This window comes from Denticeps clupeoides, chromosome 2 (genome assembly GCF_900700375.1).
Source record: "Denticeps clupeoides chromosome 2, fDenClu1.1, whole genome shotgun sequence".
NCBI classification, from domain to species: Eukaryota; Metazoa; Chordata; class Actinopteri; order Clupeiformes; family Denticipitidae; genus Denticeps; species Denticeps clupeoides.
The window spans coordinates 21,877,733-21,897,059 of record NC_041708.1 but is presented as its reverse complement, the minus strand read 5'-3'; the positions used below and the strand labels follow the sequence as shown (position 1 = coordinate 21,897,059).

The 19,327-nt window shown below is 42.9% G+C and overlaps 1 protein-coding gene across 3 annotated transcripts; it reads left to right on the top strand.

The window, feature by feature from the left end:
* Positions 1 to 25: 25 nt before the first annotated feature.
* Positions 26 to 19,287, top strand: unm_hu7910 (un-named hu7910). 3 transcript variants are annotated; one of them, XM_028956956.1, is made up of 22 exons: positions 26 to 166; positions 3,333 to 3,479; positions 4,892 to 4,960; positions 12,010 to 12,063; positions 12,171 to 12,230; positions 12,648 to 12,689; positions 12,763 to 12,798; positions 13,869 to 13,901; positions 13,972 to 14,007; positions 14,089 to 14,151; positions 14,235 to 14,426; positions 14,522 to 14,607; positions 14,699 to 14,785; positions 14,872 to 15,022; positions 15,400 to 15,536; positions 15,631 to 15,729; positions 15,903 to 15,992; positions 16,134 to 16,271; positions 17,033 to 17,168; positions 17,244 to 17,335; positions 17,867 to 17,997; positions 18,082 to 19,287. In XM_028956956.1, exons 1-22 carry the CDS (start codon positions 127 to 129, stop codon positions 18,230 to 18,232), a joined length of 2,070 nt encoding a protein of 689 aa, XP_028812789.1. In that variant the 5' UTR covers positions 26 to 126; the 3' UTR covers positions 18,233 to 19,287. The 3 variants fall into 3 exon arrangements, with proteins under 3 accessions (XP_028812789.1, XP_028812783.1, XP_028812778.1); XM_028956950.1 differs by lacking the exon at positions 26 to 166 and adding an exon at positions 1,625 to 1,755 and having other exon boundaries at positions 12,651 to 12,689; XM_028956945.1 differs by lacking the exon at positions 26 to 166 and adding an exon at positions 1,625 to 1,755.
* Positions 19,288 to 19,327: the final 40 nt, after the last annotated feature.

Here is a 19,327-nt window from a genome sequence, read left to right as displayed (position 1 = left end):
CCTACGTCAGAGACGCACAGCTTTGGACTTTGCCGAACAAGGATTCTCACGCAGGCGGCGCAGCTGATTCGAAAAAGCGAAACTACAAAAATAAAACAATCTACGTCCTTCAGCTCGGAGGCAGAAATGGGCGAGAAGAAAAAAACGCGCAGCCAAGGCAAAAGAGGTGAGCACCCTCCTCCGCAGTGATGCAGAGGGCCTGGATGAACTTTGTCCGGCCGGGGCGCGTTCGCGGCCACTGGCGCCGCGCCGCGGAGGAACGTCCGGACCCGAGAGAAAAATGTCTGTCTGCGGCCAGCCTGCTGCTTTGAATTCGTGCCACACATGATTAAAGACCTTCCTTGTTGCGCGCTGCCTGGCTCGGATTGGTCGGCGCCCTCGAAACGCCGAGGCGGAAGTGACGCACTTGCACGTGTTTCGCGGTGCTGCTTCTGCAGGATGGGAACGCGGGTAGACAAGGCCCCAGTGTCAAACAGAACAGAACACGAGGCATTTACTGCCACTTTACCCACTTACAGTGAGATGAAATCAACTCCTTTAGTGCAGACATTTACAGTACAGGCCAAAAGTTTGGACACACCTTCTCATGCAATGTGTTTTCTTTATTTTCATGACCATTTACATTGGTAGATTCTCACTGAAGGCATCAAAACTATGAATGAACACATGTGGAGTTATGTACTTAACAACAAGGGTGAAAAAAGGGGTTGGCCCCTTTGCCCTCACTCTGCGGTCCAGCTCACCCCCAAACCATCTTGATTGGGTTCAGGTCCGTTGACTGTGGAGGCCAGGTCTCCACTTTTTGTTAACTATATAACTCCTATTGACATAAATGGTGGTATGGCAGTATTTCACGCTCGCTACACCAACCGGTTACTTGCGAAATCTGCTGCATCGATGTTTCAAGGGGCCGCAAATGAAAACGCGATGTCTACAGGCATCATGCAGGAGAACACGAGGGGATCATTGAAAACACAAATAGTGGACAAATACTTATATTTGTGAAATTGTTACATTTGTCTTTCAAGTAAAGAAAATAGCATGAAGTCCGTTGCAGTGTATTCTCAGGCTCCGTCCACACTACAACGCTTTTCTGTAAAACAGGTTTTCGGATAAAAAAAACCTGTGTCCCCGCGGAAGCGTTATCTGAGGTGTTGTCATCCACGCAGAAACACAGAGAATGGTCGCCCTCCACACCTGTAGGTGGCGCTGTAACTCCCTCCGGGGTGTGTGTTGACCGCCGTTGTTGTACATAGGCCGCGTTTGGGGTTATCGGTCGTGTACGGGTTTGGGCCTGAAACTGTTCAGGGTCCCCTGAAACACCGTTTCCAGATCAGGAAAACGCTCTCGTGTGGACGGGGCCTAAGCCTTCTCCTCCTTACATGCTGTATCTGATTGGTACTTGTGTTTGGCCGAGATCCAGACACCCCGTATTTCGGTATTGGATCTGCGAAAGCTGGGCCTGTGCGTCCCTCGTCGAGACAGCTGTAGAACTGGTGCGGGTGTAAGGCGAGTGACTTCATGCAGTGTGTGTCGGGGTGTCAGCCGGCGTCCTCTCCATATGTGGCCCCGTTGAGAGAGAGCGTGTGTTCAGGACGGCACTAAAAATACCCCTTGCGGGTATCGGGTTCCCGCTGAGTTAGCGGCAGCCGAGTTACAGCGCGCTCCCTCGCCCACTTTTCCGCGCTCCTCGCCCTGGACCCGTAGAAATGGCAGAGAACAGTGCAGATGGGAGTAACATGGTGCCAGAGACAGGTAACAGCGTGCCTGTGATGACCAGGAGTGTGAATAAATTCTATACGACCAGCTGTCATGTAAAGGGGCGTTTTTGTGTACGTGTGTGAGATATGGAAAGGGCCTACTGATTTTTTCGGGATTGTTATTATTTATAGGCAACAAGGCCTAGTGGCAGCAAATGCAAATTTCAAGTTGCCACTATGTATCTTGTATCTTTGTAATTTTAATTCAGAATCTTTGATGGTACCCAGTAGATCTCAGTTTCCTCTTCAGGTCCAACCTTGTGTGTGTGTGTGTGTGTGTGTGTGTGTGTATACCGTGAATACATTTTTGACCGATCGTAGGTAATATACTGGTAATCTGCGGTGCCGAGAGACCTGTGTTGTGCTAATTGGCCGCCTGACTGCTTTGCAGTAGATGGTAGAGAAGATGCATCTGGCACTTTCTTGTTCGCGACCTCGCGGAATGTTTTGTTAAACATGCCAGTTCTTGATTAGCCTTGTTGACACGTATCCCTAAATGTGTGTAGTTTTCAACACGTAGGACATTGTCTCCTGGCTGCAGGAATTCTTTCGGAGCACATGATGCCATTATACATGGCATGTGCTGGTGTCCGTGTGCCCATGCAGTCTCGTCTGCACATATATACACATGTACAGTACACGACCTTGCACTGGTTGGCCTGACAGCTATTTGATCCCATGGTTATTTTGGACACGACCCTCTGGTCCCTTACCATTGTACCTGTTCCGGCTAGTGTCTAGTACTAGAAAATTGGCCAACCAATCACCGATACATACAAACTACCCACCCATATTTGGCTACATTTATCATTACACTGGCTTATCATGAATGAGAATGTCTTCTCGTATGGTTTGACAGTCCTCAGAAAAGTGCAGCCTGAATGTCATATACTGTCTTATTGATATCGTATCTTATTGTTGGACTTGTGTGCAAAGCATCTTGTGGAAATGTAACCTGTGCTGCTTTTGACCGAGGTGTCTTAACCATGGTTTCTTTTTAATAAATTAATTCTGTATCCACTGCATTTATAGAACTCCTGAACAAAGCAAGCTAAATTAGTGCCTATGTGCCTTGTGTTACAACAGCATGGTCTATAGTAAAATTCTTACTTCTTTGAATGTTTATGCTTACATTTTACATTTACAGCATTTATTAGACTCCCTTATCCAGAACGACTTACAGTAGGTACAGAAAAAGTCCCCCTGGAGCAACTTAGGGTTAAGTGTCTTGCTCAGGGACACAATGGTAGTAGGTGGGATTTGAACCTGGGTCTTCTGGTTCATAGCCAAGTGTGTTACCCACTAGGCTACTACCAGACAATTAGGACAGGTTAAACCAACATATAAAGGGTAACTAAAAATGTAACTATGTAATGTGTGTTATGTATATTAGATGTGCAATATACATAACACACATGTTTTGTTTAATACAGATTTTTTTTTTGTGGCAGCTAGCTCCTTAAAATACCAAATAATTTGAAAAATTCTCCTACACCTACATTTGAATTGAATTACCAGGTGTTTTTGTTGTTGTTGATTTGTGCTTTTTCTTTTATTTGTTGTGTTCACCAGAACCTGCTCCAGTGCCAGTGAGCAAGAATGGGAAGAAGACAGAGGGTAGCTCCATCTTCACCTGGTTTTTCGTCTTGGCTCTTCTGGGCGTCTGGACGTCCGTCGGATTTGTGTGGTTTGACCTGGTCGACTATGACAGTGTAGTAGGTGTGTCTCAGCACACATGAACCCTTATTATAATCAGTATAATCACCCCACGCCCCCTTACCACCAACCATATACAAAAAAAAAATATGATGGACGTGCTGTATCTCTATAGTGATAGCTGACAAGCAAAGTAACTAGAAATGTCTGGTTACCAGCACTAACAAGTTTTTACTTTCACTATTAAACAGATGAAAAATCTGTCTTCACCAAACGATTCATCTCCTATCACAGTCACTTATTCCTTCGGAGCTAATAATGCTGTTCTTGACCAATTTTTAGTAATTTTGCTTGATGCCATGTGAAACGGAGGGTTTGGTTTAGGGATGGGGCATGTCTTCTGTCATTCTTCTTCACCGCATCAGCTAAGAGTAACATATTGACACTAATTAACCAATCAGAGGCTCTTTTAAATCCCGGTAGTGAATGTATTTTTTGGCAGGGCGGCATATCATGATGAACAGAACTGTCTGGATGTGTATCTGCTGTTGTGCTGTGCTGAGGATTGTGGTGCTGTTTTTAGAGATTTTTGACTATATTTATAGCCGTTGTCCGAGGAAAAAGATCCCGCTCATCCAAGATCTTAATATAACTCACAGAACTGTAAGACCCGGCCAACTATGCTACCCTTCCCAGTTTAAACAGCCCTGTTGACTATCCTGACCATGCGTTAGTGCTGCAACTAATGACTAGTCATCAGCTATAATTGAATAGTCATCGACTAGACTATTTACAAATTGCATAACAATAAAACTGTTCCTATTTAGCTATGAGCTTTTACAGTTAGCATAGGTGTGGAAAAACACCATGTCAGAGGGTCTTATTTTTTGGAAATTGCTGGCTATGTGAAGAACATCTTATCTTCCTTTATCACCATTTTGATGTTGTCTTTTCTTTGCCCATGGTGCATTGGTGGCCTAGCCGCTAAGAAAATGGACCCGTAATAGGTTTCCAGTTCAAGTCTCGAACCACCAAGGTGCCACTGTGGTGCCATTGAGCAAAGGGTCAAAATGCATTTCATTGTGTGCACCGTGTTCTGTGCATCACTTCACTTTGACTTTATATAGGCTTTCACTTTAACTAGGCAGTTAATATGCAATAAGCAATGATGCCTGATTTGTGATATAGTTGGTATAGTTACAAAACTCATTATGTGGTGGGATTGTGAGGGTGGTGGCGAGAACGGCGCTTTTACAGGTCTGAAAGCATAAGCACAACCGGCTTTTCTCCATTCAGAAATACATCTAGTGCTGATTATCGACAATCAAATTTGACTGTAACTGTTTTCACTCGCACAGTGCATGCACGGTTCCACACTACACTACCCATAGAACTCATGTGCAGCATGCACGGTGCACCAGCTCAGAGAGATGTTGACGCCTGTTTCTGACCCCCTCTTTTAATGTCTCTGGCAGATACGCTGGCCATATATGATGTTGATGGAGATGGTCACTTTGGTGTGGAAGATGCCAAAGTGTTGCTGGGTGAGTACTTTTTTCCACGTTATCTCCAGCTCTCACTTATATCAGCTAAGAGCCTGTCACCATAACCATATGAGGATATCATAAGAGCCTAAAATGAATGACAGCAGCTGTGTGTGTGTGTGATTCCATTTGCGTTCCTTACACACATTGGCCACTTGTTTGTACATTTTCCCCTCCTTACTTACGTTCTGGTGCTTTCACCTCATTTCTTGCTTTCTTGCTTTCTCCTCTGTGCTTGTAGGCTTGAGCAAAGATGGCGCTAGTGCCAGTGCTTTAGCAGACGAGGGGTCTTATGGGTTGCCGGGCTTTGCACGGTTTCTCTCTGATGTTCTGGTTCCTTCTGAGAAAGGAGAAGATGGAGGCAGTGTGGGTACGTCAGGTTGTTCAGGGGGCTGCGGATGTCCCATTCAGAGGGAGCAAATAGGGCTTATGTACTCTGGGGTCAAGAGGTCACGGCTTGGGGAGATCAGACAGGATTTATTATTTATTACATCTATGTACAAGCTACACATTGCAAAGATAATTTTTAACCATCTCTTCGCTGCTTACTAATACAACGATTAAATGTTTGTTCCATTAGTCTGTCAGACGTTGTAGTCATGCCACTGATGTTTTTCCCAGATGAAAAAGCAATAGGTGCAGCGGCTGTTAAAAAAGAAAGGAAAGCAAAGTTGAAAGGTATTTTCCCATCCCGTAGTTTTCAGTTTTTGGGTTGTCCTGCATGAGATGGTATCGTCTCGTGGAAATACTGTGTTCTGTTGCGGTCACTGTGACAGTCTTCTCCCTCAGCATCAGAAGAAACTGCTTTTGGTCTTTTAGAACCTCCTTCTGAAGAGCTACTTTCAAACCTCACCTATATACAAAAGGAATTGACAAAAACTGTAACAGGCACATTTTGCTGCAGAGGTGTAGCGCTACCTAAAGAGGGTCATGAAAAAGATGGCCGAACAATAAAAATAAAGTGCTTTTAAAATGTATTGTGCATGGTGCTGGGACCAGCAATGCATGAGTTCTCGGTCACAGCTTTGTAGAATTGGAAACGTGGAAAAGGCATCCTTGTGTTAATAAGTTACAATTGCATGATTCGATTTATGCTGTTTGTGTAGGTTTGTTACGTTTAAATTAGGCAATAATTTCCTATATTTTTTATGAAGCCATGTCTTATAAATCAACAGACCAGAAGGTTTTAGGTGTGCCGGCTCACAAAAAAGTAAAGAAAGAGAAGCTGAAAGGTAATTTTGCTTCAAAACCTTTGTCTTTTGTTTGAAGCTTCTGTGTAAGGTTTCATTTCATATTGTATATTGAATTTTGAATAGAAATCTGAACTAAATGTTTGAGTGCCTGTTCATTTGTTCCTTTATTTCCATTAGTCAGTTAGTAATTGCTCTATACCAATATTATGTCAGTTTAATCCGTGCATTTTAATTCCTAATCAGAAGCTCCTGCAGTTGAAGTTAAAAAGGCTGTCAAAGGTACTTGCTTGTTTTTCCTTGATTGGTTCCAGGGACTAAACACTGATCAGCCATTATATTATAACCTTGAGAGGTAGCAAGGTGTCAGTAGCAGACCTGGTGGTGCCTCCACCTCAAGCCGTTCTTGAAACATCTGTCTATCATCATCTAGCCATCATACAATGGCCCTTGTGAAAGTCATTCCAATCCTTACACCAATCCAGTCCCTTTCATGGACAACTTATTGAATTGATATCTACTTAACCTGTCAGTGGTCATGATGCTATGGCTGATATGTGTATATTCTTCACTGTGTCTATTTGTGAATAGTGGTTGCCCTCCAATCATGTATTCATTTTACTAAGTTTACTGTTTGGTAAGGAATGTGCACTGCATTGGCAATGGGGAAATGAAGAATATAAAGATCTGTATTTGAATATTTTGCGTTTTGAGAATGTTTGTTTCAGAAATGAGCCAGTTCATTTGCTTGTGTTGTCTGTGGGATATTATCTTGTTGCTGTCTTGTCTGTGGGATATTATTATTATAAATTAGACAGCTCGTGCTGACGCAGTCATTTTTTTTGACTGTTTTTATTTGTACCTTGCGCCTAGTGTATTTAGGGATGGGCACCAAAAAAAAGGCAAATAATTGCCGTGTACTAGGTAAAATTTTTGGTAAGCTGGTTGTCAGGGCATCCATTTTTCCTCTGAAGACGCAATGAAGTCGTTTCACCCCCAGTGACTGAACAACTTCATTACAACAACAAACGTTCAGTAGCCGGCCCTACTAGCTAAAACACTGTCCACAGTTTACAATGCCTGTTACGCCACACAAATAATTTGTTTGAATAAATTAACCTTCATTAAAACCTTATCATGCCATCCAGTGGTCTGACTCATATGCCCCCTTTACAGATGAAAAGCTCCAACCAGTGCCCCCTAGAGAAAAAGGTATTGATGTATCTTATACTAAATATTGCACACCTTGGTTTGTCTATTTGTTGTAATTTGATGGTTGTTTGTGGACTGCATGTCTTTTGGCCTTAAAAAAATTAACAGCCCTGTTTTTGGGTGGTTGTGTGAAGTTCTCTTTCATCACCTTTAAGGCTTCTCTGAAATATGCAACTTTTTGCTTGTAGAACTCCAATATAGATTTTGTTCTAGGATGTGAATGTGTGACAAGTTTAATGTCTCACAAAGAACATCTGTTTGGGAAGAAACATGCAGCACTTGACGTTATTATTTTTGGCTGGAGGTTCTGAGTTTGTCTGCCGTATTTTGAAGAGAAAGTCAAAAGTAGAGGCATGTTCAACCTTATTTGACCCCACTAACAATCTGATGCATATACCTTGTATTTTTCTTTTTAAATGAAATTGCTGGGGTTTGCCAACTGTTACCAATATTCCCCATATTCAGAGCACCCTACCAAAGATATTGGGCGGAAGCTGAAGGCAGCCCTGAAGGAGCAGCTGAGGATCATCCATGAGAAGATTGAGGCAAAAAAGATTGCAAAGTTAGCTTTAACTGAGGTGCGGACTGTTCTGGCCCAAGAAGAAATGGAGAGGCAGGCAGCTCGAGCCCTGGAGCTGAAGAAGCTTGAAGATGCTCGTAAGGCAAAGGAAGAGGCAGAGGCCAGACTTCAAGAAGAAAGAAAGAGACAGGATATGGAGGAAAAAGAGAGGGAGGCAAAGAGGAAGGCAGAGAGGGAACAAGCAGCGCTTGAGAGTAAAGCTAAAGAGAAGGCAGAGAGAGAGAGACTGGAGAAAGAAAGAGTAGCCAAGGAGCAGGCAGAGAAAGAATTGCAAGCAAAAGAAAAGGCAGAAAAGGAGAGGCTGGCCAAGGAGAAAGAAGAGAAGGAAAGGATAGAGAAGGAGAGACTGGCCAAGGAGAAGGCAGAGAAGGAGAGACTGGCCAAGGAGAAGGCGGAGAATGAGAGACTGGCCAAGGAGAAGGCGGAGAATGAGAGACTGGCCAAGGAGAAGGCGGAGAATGAGAGACTGGCCAAGGAGAAGGCGGAGAATGAGAGACTGGCCAAGGAGAAGGCGGAGAATGAGAGACTGGCCAAGGAGAAGGCGGAGAATGAGAGACTGGCCAAGGAGAAGGCGGAGAAGGAGAGACTGGCCAAGGAGAAGGCGGAGAAGGAGAGACTGGCCAAGGAGAAGGCGGAGAAGGAGAGACTGGCCAAGGAGAAGGCGGAGAAGGAGAGACTGGCCAAGGAGAAGGCGGAGAAGGAGAGACTGGCCAAGGAGAAGGCGGAGAAGGAGAGACTGGCCAAGGAGAAGGCGGAGAAGGAAAGACTGGCCAAGGAGAAGGCGGAGAAGGAGAGACTAGAGAAGGAGAAGGCGGAGAAGGAGCGACTGGCCAAAGAGAAGGCAGAGAAGGAGAGACTAGAGAAGGAGAGACTGGCCAAGGAGAAGGCGGAGAAGGAGAGACTGGCCAAGGAGAAGGCGGAGAAGGAGAGACTGGCCAAGGAGAAGGCGGAGAAGGAGAGACTAGAGAAGGAGAAGGCAGAGAAGGAGAGACTGGCCAAGGAGAAGGCGGAGAAGGAGAGACTAGAGAAGGAGAAGGCGGAGAAGGAGCGACTGGCCAAGGAGAAGGCGGAGAAGGAGCGACTGGCCAAGGAGAAGGCGGAGAAGGAGAGACTGGCCAAGGAGAAGGCGGAGAAGGAGCGACTAGAGAAGGAGAAGGCGGAGAAGGAGCGACTGGCCAAGGAGAAGGCGGAGAAGGAGAGACTAGAGAAGGAGAAGGCGGACAAGGAGCGACTGGCCAAGGAGAAGGCGGAGAAGGAGCGACTGGCCAAGGAGAAGGCGGAGAAGGAGCGACTGGCCAAGGAGAAGGCGGAGAAGGAGCGACTGGCCAAGGAGAAGGCGGAGAAGGAGCGACTGGCCAAGGAGAAGGCGGAGAAGGAGAGACTGGCCAAGGAGAAGGAGAGACTAGAGAAGGACAGACTTGTCAAAGAGAAATCAGAAAAAGAAAGGTTGGAAAAGGAAGAGAAAGAGAACGTTGAGAAAGAAAGACTTGCTAAAGAGAAGGCAGAAAAGGATAGACTAGCAAAGGAGAGAGCAGAGAAAGAAAGGCTGGAAAAGGAAAAACGTACTAAAGAGAAGACTGTGCAAGAAAAGGCTGAAAAAGAGAGGCTAGCAAAAGAAAAGGCAGAGAAAGATGGAACTGAAAAGGAGAGGCATGCCAAAGAACAAACAGCCAAGGGAAAGAGTGAGAAAGAGGGATCAAAAGAACGCAGAGAAGCAGATAAGAAGGAAAAAGCGGAACAAGACAAGGAAAAGCATCCCAAAGAGGATAGAGTTCATGTTCGCGATCTTATGAAATCCCCATCCAAGAAGTCTGGGAACAAATAATAATCACTGGCCAGACCTGCGAAATCTGGATTGGAACCTAACATCGCGACATGGTTTGAGGCCACCTGGCCAAGGCTTGTGACGTCAGACCTGAGTTGAGGATGGGGACGTTATGGGATGTGAGCAGAACTGATTATCTTGTGATTATCTGCTTTTTTTAAATGCGTTCTGTTCGTGGTTTAGGGTGGTTCATATTCTTAACAGAACAAAATGCAGAACTTTCCACCTTCATTAAATTTCTTTGTCTTGAAGATTCAGTATGAAGAATTTATGGGGCTCTGTTTGCAATGAATGGAATCAATTTTTTTCATTAATGTGTCATCTTTTGTGAGAGCATAATGTTTTTGTAAGCCCTTCTATGTATGGAGCAGGTCCTTGTCCATGGACCCTGCCATTGCCGCTGTTTCTACAATATCACAGAATCATACACTGGCATTAGAGTAGTGTATTTTTTAATAGCTTTGCCAACTGCCCTCTCCTTTTATCTCACAGTGTTGCTGGATGGTCTGGATGGTCCACAGCAGTCACAGTTTGAGTCTTCACCAAGTATTAGCTAATGTATTATAATATAATTTCTTTTGGTTGGAAAGGGCAATGGAAAATATATTGTTTGCAACTTCACGACTAGTTACCATCAAATCCTACATGTTGCACCTTGACTGTTCATAGAAGGGATTATAAAAAGGTCTACTGCACCTAGATATACACTAAGTTTGCACGTTTGGACACACCTCATTTATGAGTCTTTTGGACATACCTCATTTATACATGCTTTTCCAACAGCTTTGAAGGCTTCCGCTGAACACTTTCTTATCATTCACTCATGTTTAATGAGCACCTCATCAAGCGGCTTTTGATGATGACAATAGTGAACAAAGCAGCCATGTAAAAAGTCCACTCTAAAAAAACAGATTCATCAAATACACTACACTTTCTCCTGATACAACAAATGCAAATTATGTTTCTTACATTAGATTCTTCAAAATGGCTCTATCTTAGTGTTGACTTTTGATTGATGGCGTAACTCAGGAAGAGTTATATTGAACTGTCTGATCAAAATGATTGATTCAGAAACCATGTTTTTATGTATGTAATTATCCTAGCATTGAATTTGAATAATGCAGTAAATAGAACGACCTTGAATCATTTCATTAATTTAAGTAACATTGCATTACCTCTCTGGAGAGTTTATTTATGGTTTACGCATCTGTGCATTGTATTTTCTATTAGAACCAACATAGATTGTCTTTTCTGCCAGTTTGGAAGTCAGGCTTTATTGCTGGGGAAAGTAAAATTTAATTAATTGTCCTGTCCCTTAAAGCCACTGGTCTGGTAACAATCAACAGTACTTAAATGATAAGTGAATTAATTTCTTTCATGTGTTTCTTGTTTTGTTTTTTGTTTTTCAGAATTTTTTGGAAAACTTATTATTATTAATTATTAATTTCTTTCTTGTGCAGTTGGATTAGTACTGATTGTGAATTGATGACATTGCTGATAATCGATTTATTTATTTCATGTACATATTTATGTCTTTTGTAGTGTTTTTTTAAAAACATTACATAGGCAATTGTTGAAGTGGCTGATGAAAGAAGCTGCAGATATTGCAGTCATTGGTGCTCATCACTAAAAAAAACGTTGACTAGATTTATTTGATGTGCGTGTTTGATTTTTAGAGAAGGCTATAGAATGCTGATCCTTAATTTTTCATCCTCGTACATTTTTTGTTTCCATCATCTTTAATTATTACCCTTTCAGGGCATCTTGTGATCTTGTAAAATAATTTTGATATATATTTTTGCTTTTCTCCAGGCGAACCTGAACAAACATAAATATTTAGATAACTATTAATAAATCTAATACACATTTGTAATTTTTTCCCAATGTATTTGAGACTTAAGTAATAAAATGAGTAGTTTGGGCTGCTGCTTTGTGTTCTTTGTGCGGAAATCTCTGCCTTAGTCTTTGGAACTAGAAGGACAAACAGTGCAGAGGTTATAGTGGATGAGTGGAACAGTGAGTGTTTATTGTGCAGCCTGTCACCTTTTCTGTCTCACTTCATCGCCTTCTTTATCTTTTTTCTTTTCACCCATCTGTGTGTGTGATTTATGTTTTTCTGGGCCACAACCCCCGTTGGACTCCTCTTAGCCCCACTGACATGGTCCAGTAATCCCCAGTCAAATACAGCATGTGTTCTAGAAGCTTGTGCTGATGATTCCACATCCACGTCCTTCACACACAGGTCTGAAAGAGAAGCTGGTTGCTGTGGAAACTAGGGAGGGCTCACCTGTGCATGGTAAGTTCCCTGACTCTGTATATGACATTCTTAGGTTTATGGCGAACATGGTATGGCGAATGTACTTATTTGGCTGGTATATTTAACAAAACTATGCTGTTTTCCAGAGCCAGTGGTGCAGAAAAACTCTGAAGATCAAAGGGGTGTGAGGCCTGATGTGGCACAGGGTGTGTAGACTGAACCTTATGCAGCCCTCATGAGCTGCATCAGATCCTGACTCTGCACAGGATGTAGCACAGCGTCTCACATATGACATCACAACGCCCAAAAGTCCCAATTGGCCAGTCCTTCATAGAAGGGGAGAAATCAGCAGAGAAAAATGTTTTCTCCATTATGCTCCCTTTGAAATAAATTCTAATTTGCAGGTAGATTTAAATTGTCTGTAATTATCTATAAATCTCATTACGGCTGCATAGGCCACCACCAGCTATATCTGACTTACACTTCAAGGCTTTGAACTTCTGAAGCAGTGTTTGTAATCTCTGAGTACACACATGTACTTTTGAAAGGAAAAAAAAACAATCGATGATCTAAACTAAATGGATAGTTGTTTATTTAATTGTCATCTTCCTACTGTTTCTCAGCAGCTCGACAGGAAGTGCTGGAGGACGACTTTGTGCCATTTGGTATGTTGGTATTTCTAACAAATGGTGTGAATTTTTTCCCCACTTAAAACTTTTTTTTTTTTTTACTTTGCAGACCAGTCAGGAAGCAACTCAGAGAGTTTCTCTCAGGGTAAGTAGAAAGGGTGTTAAAAATATCAATATAGAAATATGTCGCAATATTTTACGTGGTGATATTGTATTGCTACACGGACATCAAATATTGATATTGTTGTATACACATTGAATCCACTGGGTGGAGCTGTTTTCTTTAGTGAGGTCTGCAGCTGTGAGAATCCGTGTGCGACTGCAACCTCCACTCCTGTAGATGGCGCTGTACAGCTGGGTACTTTGAATTACTGCTTGGCATTTTAGGCATCGTGACATCACAAAATCTTGAATTTCAGCTCTGTTTTTATATATTCATCGAGCTGTAAAATATCACAATATGTAAAATATCAAAATATATTATATTGTGATATAAACCTTGCCAATACACACCCCTATTAAGCAGATGTTTTTGGACCCCACACACCTCCTCCATTCTTAAAAAAAAAAAATCACAGATGTGTCTGCACTGTCTGCACAAAAAGTCTCTAGTAGCATCTCCCTATGGCATGAGAGCAGCAGTGTCTTAGATAGAAAGGCACTATGGAGAGTCATGACAGCAGCCAAGATGATCACTGGGGACTCGCTGCCATCTGTAGAGGACTTGGCCAAACAGTGTTGCCTCAAAACAGCCCCACAGCATGATACTGCCACCACCATGCTTCACTGTTGGGACTGGATTGGACAGGTGATGAGCAGTACCAGGGTTTTCTCCACACATATCTTGGTCTCATCAGACCAGGGGATCTTATTTCTCACCATCTTTGGATCCTTCGGGTGTTTTCCTAAAAAAAAAAAAAAAAAAAAAAACTCCATGTGGGCTTTCATGTGCCTTGCACTGAGGAGAGGCTTCCGTCGGCCCACTCTGCCATAATTTATCTTTCTCACCAAGGCTCTTCTCCCCTGAATAGCTCAGTTTTAATTTATTGTGGTTTTGTTTTGAGCCGTGTACTTATGAGCATCTGCACTGATTGAATGACAGTAAAGTGACCTGAATGAATCTGAAATATTCATTATCCTGTGTCGTGAAGAGGAGTCCAATGATTTTGAAAGCGTCTCTTCTCAAGGTGTCATCCTTTTGCTTTTCTCTCTCAGACGAGAACCTGGAGGGCCTTGATGCTACAGGAGGTAGGCCTGTCTCCGCACTCTTTACTACTGCTTTTACTCCCCACTCTGAGTATTTACTGCTTTTTTACAGAGTTAGTAGTGGAATCACCAGAGGAGGAGAGTGATGGTAAGTATTTTTTTTTTTTTTTTTTATGAATATTGTGTTCTGGAATTCTTTGGCCTTACTGATTTTCATACTTCATGATAGAAGACAACTCTGACACGGTGATGTACAGTGAGCGGTCCAGCAGTGTGCAGACTGCTGAAGCAGGTTTGTGTGTCCGCGCACACACACAATCCCCCAGAATAAAATGTATTTTCATTTTGTATAAGTGTTGGTTTTAACATATTCAGCTCAGAGTCCAGCAGAATCAACACCGGACCCGCCGAGAGACTCAATTCCAACCTCTATTCAAGAGTCTGGTCCAGAAAGTTCTCCAGTACCTGAGCCCATACCCGCCTCTGTTCCAGAAGGTTCTTCAGAACCCAGTACTGCTGCTGAGTCAGTGCCAGAATCGAAGCCCGACTCCACAGCAGAACCTGTGGGTGTGTACAGTCAGAAAGAAGAATAGTCATACCTTGGCAGCAAAGCGGTTCAGCCTGCTACTGTCAATATTTTTATACTCTGTTGTCCTTTAAAGCCAAAAAGAAGAAGCCCAAATTGCTCAACAAGTTTGACAAAACGATCAAATCTGACATTGATGCGGCAGAGAAGCTGCGCAAGAAGGTACGAACTGGAGAAAAAAAAACATCTAAAACATCTACATCTTATATATTTACTTTAACAGTAAGAAGATATGTGTGTGTTGTGTGATTAGGGTAAAGTGGAAGAGGCTTTGAGAGCTTTTGAAAGTCTTGTACAGAAGTACCCTCACAGTCCCAGGAGTCGATATGGGAAAGCACAGGTACAGACATGCAATTGACAGTTTTTATTTCTTTATTTAACAATGCATGCTGTGCTTATATGTATATTTGCATTGTGTGTGTGTAGTCAGAAGATGACCTTGCTGAAAAGCTGCGCAGTAATGAGATGCTGCTGAAGGCAGTGAACACCTACAGAGAGGCCGCCGAACTCCCAGAAGCCCCAGAGGCTCTCGTCAAAGATGCATTGAAGAGAAGGGCAGAGAGACAGCAGTTTCTTGGTGATTAAACTTTCATTTACTGACACACACTCACACACACACACACAGACATTTATACACACATTGGGGATGGAGCACAATCTGAATATGGTATTTATAAAAGCACAAATATTTGTTTTTTCCAGAATATTAAAAAAAGAACAAAAAGGTCTAGAAGCGTTTCTAGCTGAATATCATACATTTGAAGTCTAGATAAACATTTAGCTGTAGATGAGTATTTTAATGCATGCTTATTAGCACATTTGCCCAGTCAGAAAAGAGAAATATTGCTTAAAAATAACGAGAGGAAATAACATTTACACGTTTTTATTAATCAACAATATTACATTCTAGATTTCATTATAGATGTGTGTGTGTGTGTGTGTGTGTGTGTGTAGGACGAATGCGTGGGGCGCTGGGTACCCTGCAGTTGCTGGTTCAGACCTTCCCTGATGACGTCAGCCTGCAGAACGACCTGGGTGTGGCTTACCTATTGGTAGGAGACAACAGTGGTGCAAAGAAAGTCTATGAGGAGGTGAGAGGGACTAGAAAATTAGTTTCAGAGGGTGACTGTGAAGTTGTCATGAAGTTGTAATATCATAAAAATATTTGTTTGCCCTCATTTCTAGGTTTTGGCTAAAGTCCCTGGTGACGGGTTTGCCAAAGTCCATTATGGCTTCATTCTGAAATCGGAGAACAAGATTGCAGAGAGTATTCCTTTTCTCAGGGTATTTACGGCATCAAGAAAGCCACACCCTGTCAAATTGTAAATAAAAATACACACCCAGATCTTTTCACAGAGCACCATTCTTCAACTGAGAGTAAAATATAACCCTCAGTCAGTTCACCTTTGCGTCGCTTTTCCACGCTGGCTTGAACACAAAATGTCTTTTGTTTGTAGGAAGGTCTTGAGTCAGGAGCTCCAGGCACGGATGATGGCCGCTTTTATTTCCACCTGGGTGATGCTCTGCAGAGAGTAGGGGACCAGAGTGTGAGTAGCATCGTTCACATTTGTATTAATGTAAACAAATATAATAATTAGCTTGCTTAGTCTGTTACACTGGTGGGTGTGATTTTTATAAACACCCAGTGTTTGCTAATGTTTGCATGTGTTTGTGTCTGTGCATGTCAGGCCTACCACTGGTATGATTTGGGACACAAGCATGGCCACTTCGCCTCTGTGTGGCAGCGCTCACTATACAATGTCAAAGGACTGAAGGCACAGCCCTGGTGGACCCCGAAAGAGACCGGATATGGTGACCTGGTGAAGGTGGGCTACTCTGCCTGGTATATAGACCACGTAGGCAGATTATGTGGTGGATGTATAATAACACAAACTGAAATATACACATACACACACACACACACACACACACACACACACACACAGTACAAGCCAAACGTTTGGACACACCTTCTCATTCAATGTGTTCTGTTTATTTTCATGACCATTTACATTGGTAGATTCTCTCTGAAGGTATCAAAACTATGAATTAACACGTGGAGTTATGTACTTAAAAAAAAAAAAAAGGTGAAATAACTGAAAACATGTTTTATATTCTAGTTTCTTCAAAATAGCCGCCCTTTGCTCTGATTACTGCTTTGTACACTCTTGGCATTCTCTCGATGAGCTTCAAGAGGTCATCACCTCAAATGGTTTTCCAACCATGAAGGAGTTCCCAGAGGTGTTTAGCACTTGTTGCCCCTTTTCCTTCACTCTGCAGTCCAGCTCACACCAAACCATCTCGATTGGGTTCAGGTCCGGTGATTGTGGAGGCCAGGTCTCTACTTTTTGTTCAGTACATAACTCCACATGTTAATTCACAGTTTTGATGCCTTCAGCAAGAATCTACCAATGTAAATGGTCATGAAAATAAAGAAAGCACATTGAATGAGAAGGTGTGTCCAAACGTTTGGCCCGTACTGTATCTATACACACACACACACGGAAACTTAACCTATGTATTTGAAAAAAAATGAATAAACTGTAAAGATGCTAATTATTATTATTAAGTATTGTTTTGTGTGTAGACTCTGGAGAGGAATTGGTTGACCATCAGGGATGAAGCCTTGTCTGTCATGAACACCACTAGTGGGCTGTTCGTACCCGAGGACGAGAACCTGAGAGAGACGGGGTCCTGGGGACAGTTCACTCTGTGGCAGCAAGGTATCAGAAACACACACAGAGTCACATGACTGCGCCATTGGTCCTTTTTAAAGTCCTATACTGTTTCTGCTTCAGGGCGGAAATCTGCTAGCTCTTGTCAGAGTGTCCCTAAGACTTGTGCCCTTATGGAGCGCTACCCAGAGGCCATTGGCTGTAAGAGGGGTCAGGTGAGGTGAACTTTTTTTCTCTGTATAGCACACCAAACCACAGAATGCTATTTAGCTGAACCTTTACAGCATTGAAAATGGTAGTAGCCTATGAACCAGAAGACCCAGGTTCAAACCCCACTCACTACCACTGTGTCCCCGAGAAAGACTCTTAACCCTGAGTTTCTCCAGGGGGACTGTCCCGGTAACTACTGACTGTAAGTCGCTCTGAACAAGTGCGTCTTGATAAATGCCTTGAGCACACTGAATGAATGACACAATAAGGTGTAAAAGAAAGCAGAATGTGTGGTCAAAAACATGTAACAAACCAGAACAAGTCAAATAAACGAAATAGACTGAAACTAGATTAAAATGTTCAGACTTTTAGTCAGCTAGACTAAAAAGATTCTGGACATGACTAAGGCTAAAATGACAGTGTGACGCAAAGACTAGACTAAAACTAATATTAAGACAGGCCACAGAAAACAACTACAGCCCACAGTCCATAAATGGGGAATTTTTTTTTACTGAAGACCTTGTATCCCCCCGCAGATCAAATTTTCCGTGATGCAGCCAGGGACCCACGTCTGGCCCCACACCGGCCCCACTAACTGCAGGCTGCGGATGCACCTGGGCCTGGTTGTCCCCAAGGGCTGCAAGATCCGCTGCACGACCGACACCAGGTCAGGCGGCGAGCTGCTCCGCCGGCGGTACCAGCGGCCACCTTCTCTGCACCTTCTAATTGTGAATTCTCTGTGTGTCTTCAGGGAATGGGAAGAGGGGAAGGTGCTCATATTTGATGACTCCTTCGAACACGAGGTTTGGCAGGAAGCAGACACCTACAGACTCATCTTCATCGTGGACGTCTGGCACCCGGAGCTCAGCCACTCACAGAGACAATCGCTCTCTCCGATATAGAGCACGGCCAATCACAAACAGACTCTTTTAACACTGACACAGAGCTCAGCCAATCACAGAGAGCCTCTGCCTCTTGTCTTTTTGTCCTTCTCATCCTGTTCAGATGCATATGAGCCTGACAACCAGACGTGATGATACAGGCATGATGGGAATTCTGGCTTTTAAATGTTACCTGTGGTACTAAGATGAATGTAAACCAGGGTTGAATTAATAAGGAACAATGAAGCTGCACCTCAAAAACCAACCCTGCTTATTACATCATGAGGGGCGAATTTGATGTTACTCTTAATAACTATATAGATTTGAGATTTTTTTTTTAGTCATTTTGCCCCTCTGGTCCTCACCCCTCGAGACGACTTGGACTATATTCAGTTGTGAGGATTCACAAGAAGCTGGGGCCAAAAGACAGATGTTGGGGGTTTCCAGTTTTAGTAATTCAGGTGATTATTTGAGAATTTTGTGTTACAGAAAGCCTGAAACGCTGTTTTTGTTACGAGACACTACTATAGTCATGATTTCATAACCCATGAGCTATGGTGTAAGTGTGATATATGTTGTAGTGTTATGGTGTGTGTGTGTGTGTGTGTTTTTCATGAAAGAGTGTGTGTGTGGTTGAGAAGGATGATTCGTAAGAAATCCAAATCTTCGTGCCATTCCTGTTTAAACCGCCAGCGGATGAACATTTTCACTCTTTCCTGGGAATCAAAATGCGTTTCTCGTCTTAAGTTTGGATTTTTGGAAAATGTTCATTTTGCAGTCGCTGAATCTGTGTAAAAACTGACTAATTTTCTCTGCTCTTCATTTTCATTTTAAGGCGTTTCTGAGATGTTAACAGGTCTGTGACTGGAGACTACTGCAAAACGCTGCATTTTTTTTCCTTCATCATCCCCTCTTCTTCAATCTTCATGTAACACAATCCTGTCTTTATTGTGTCACGTTACAGTGAACCTATGCAAATCTGGGTTTTTCCTCATATTTTTTTGTAATGTTTGAGTGTCGCACTGACTGACCAGATGCCGTCTTTTTCAGTAAGTAAAGCATCATTTTGTTCTTCATTTCTGTTTATTTGGAACACGCAGACACAGCAGTTTACCT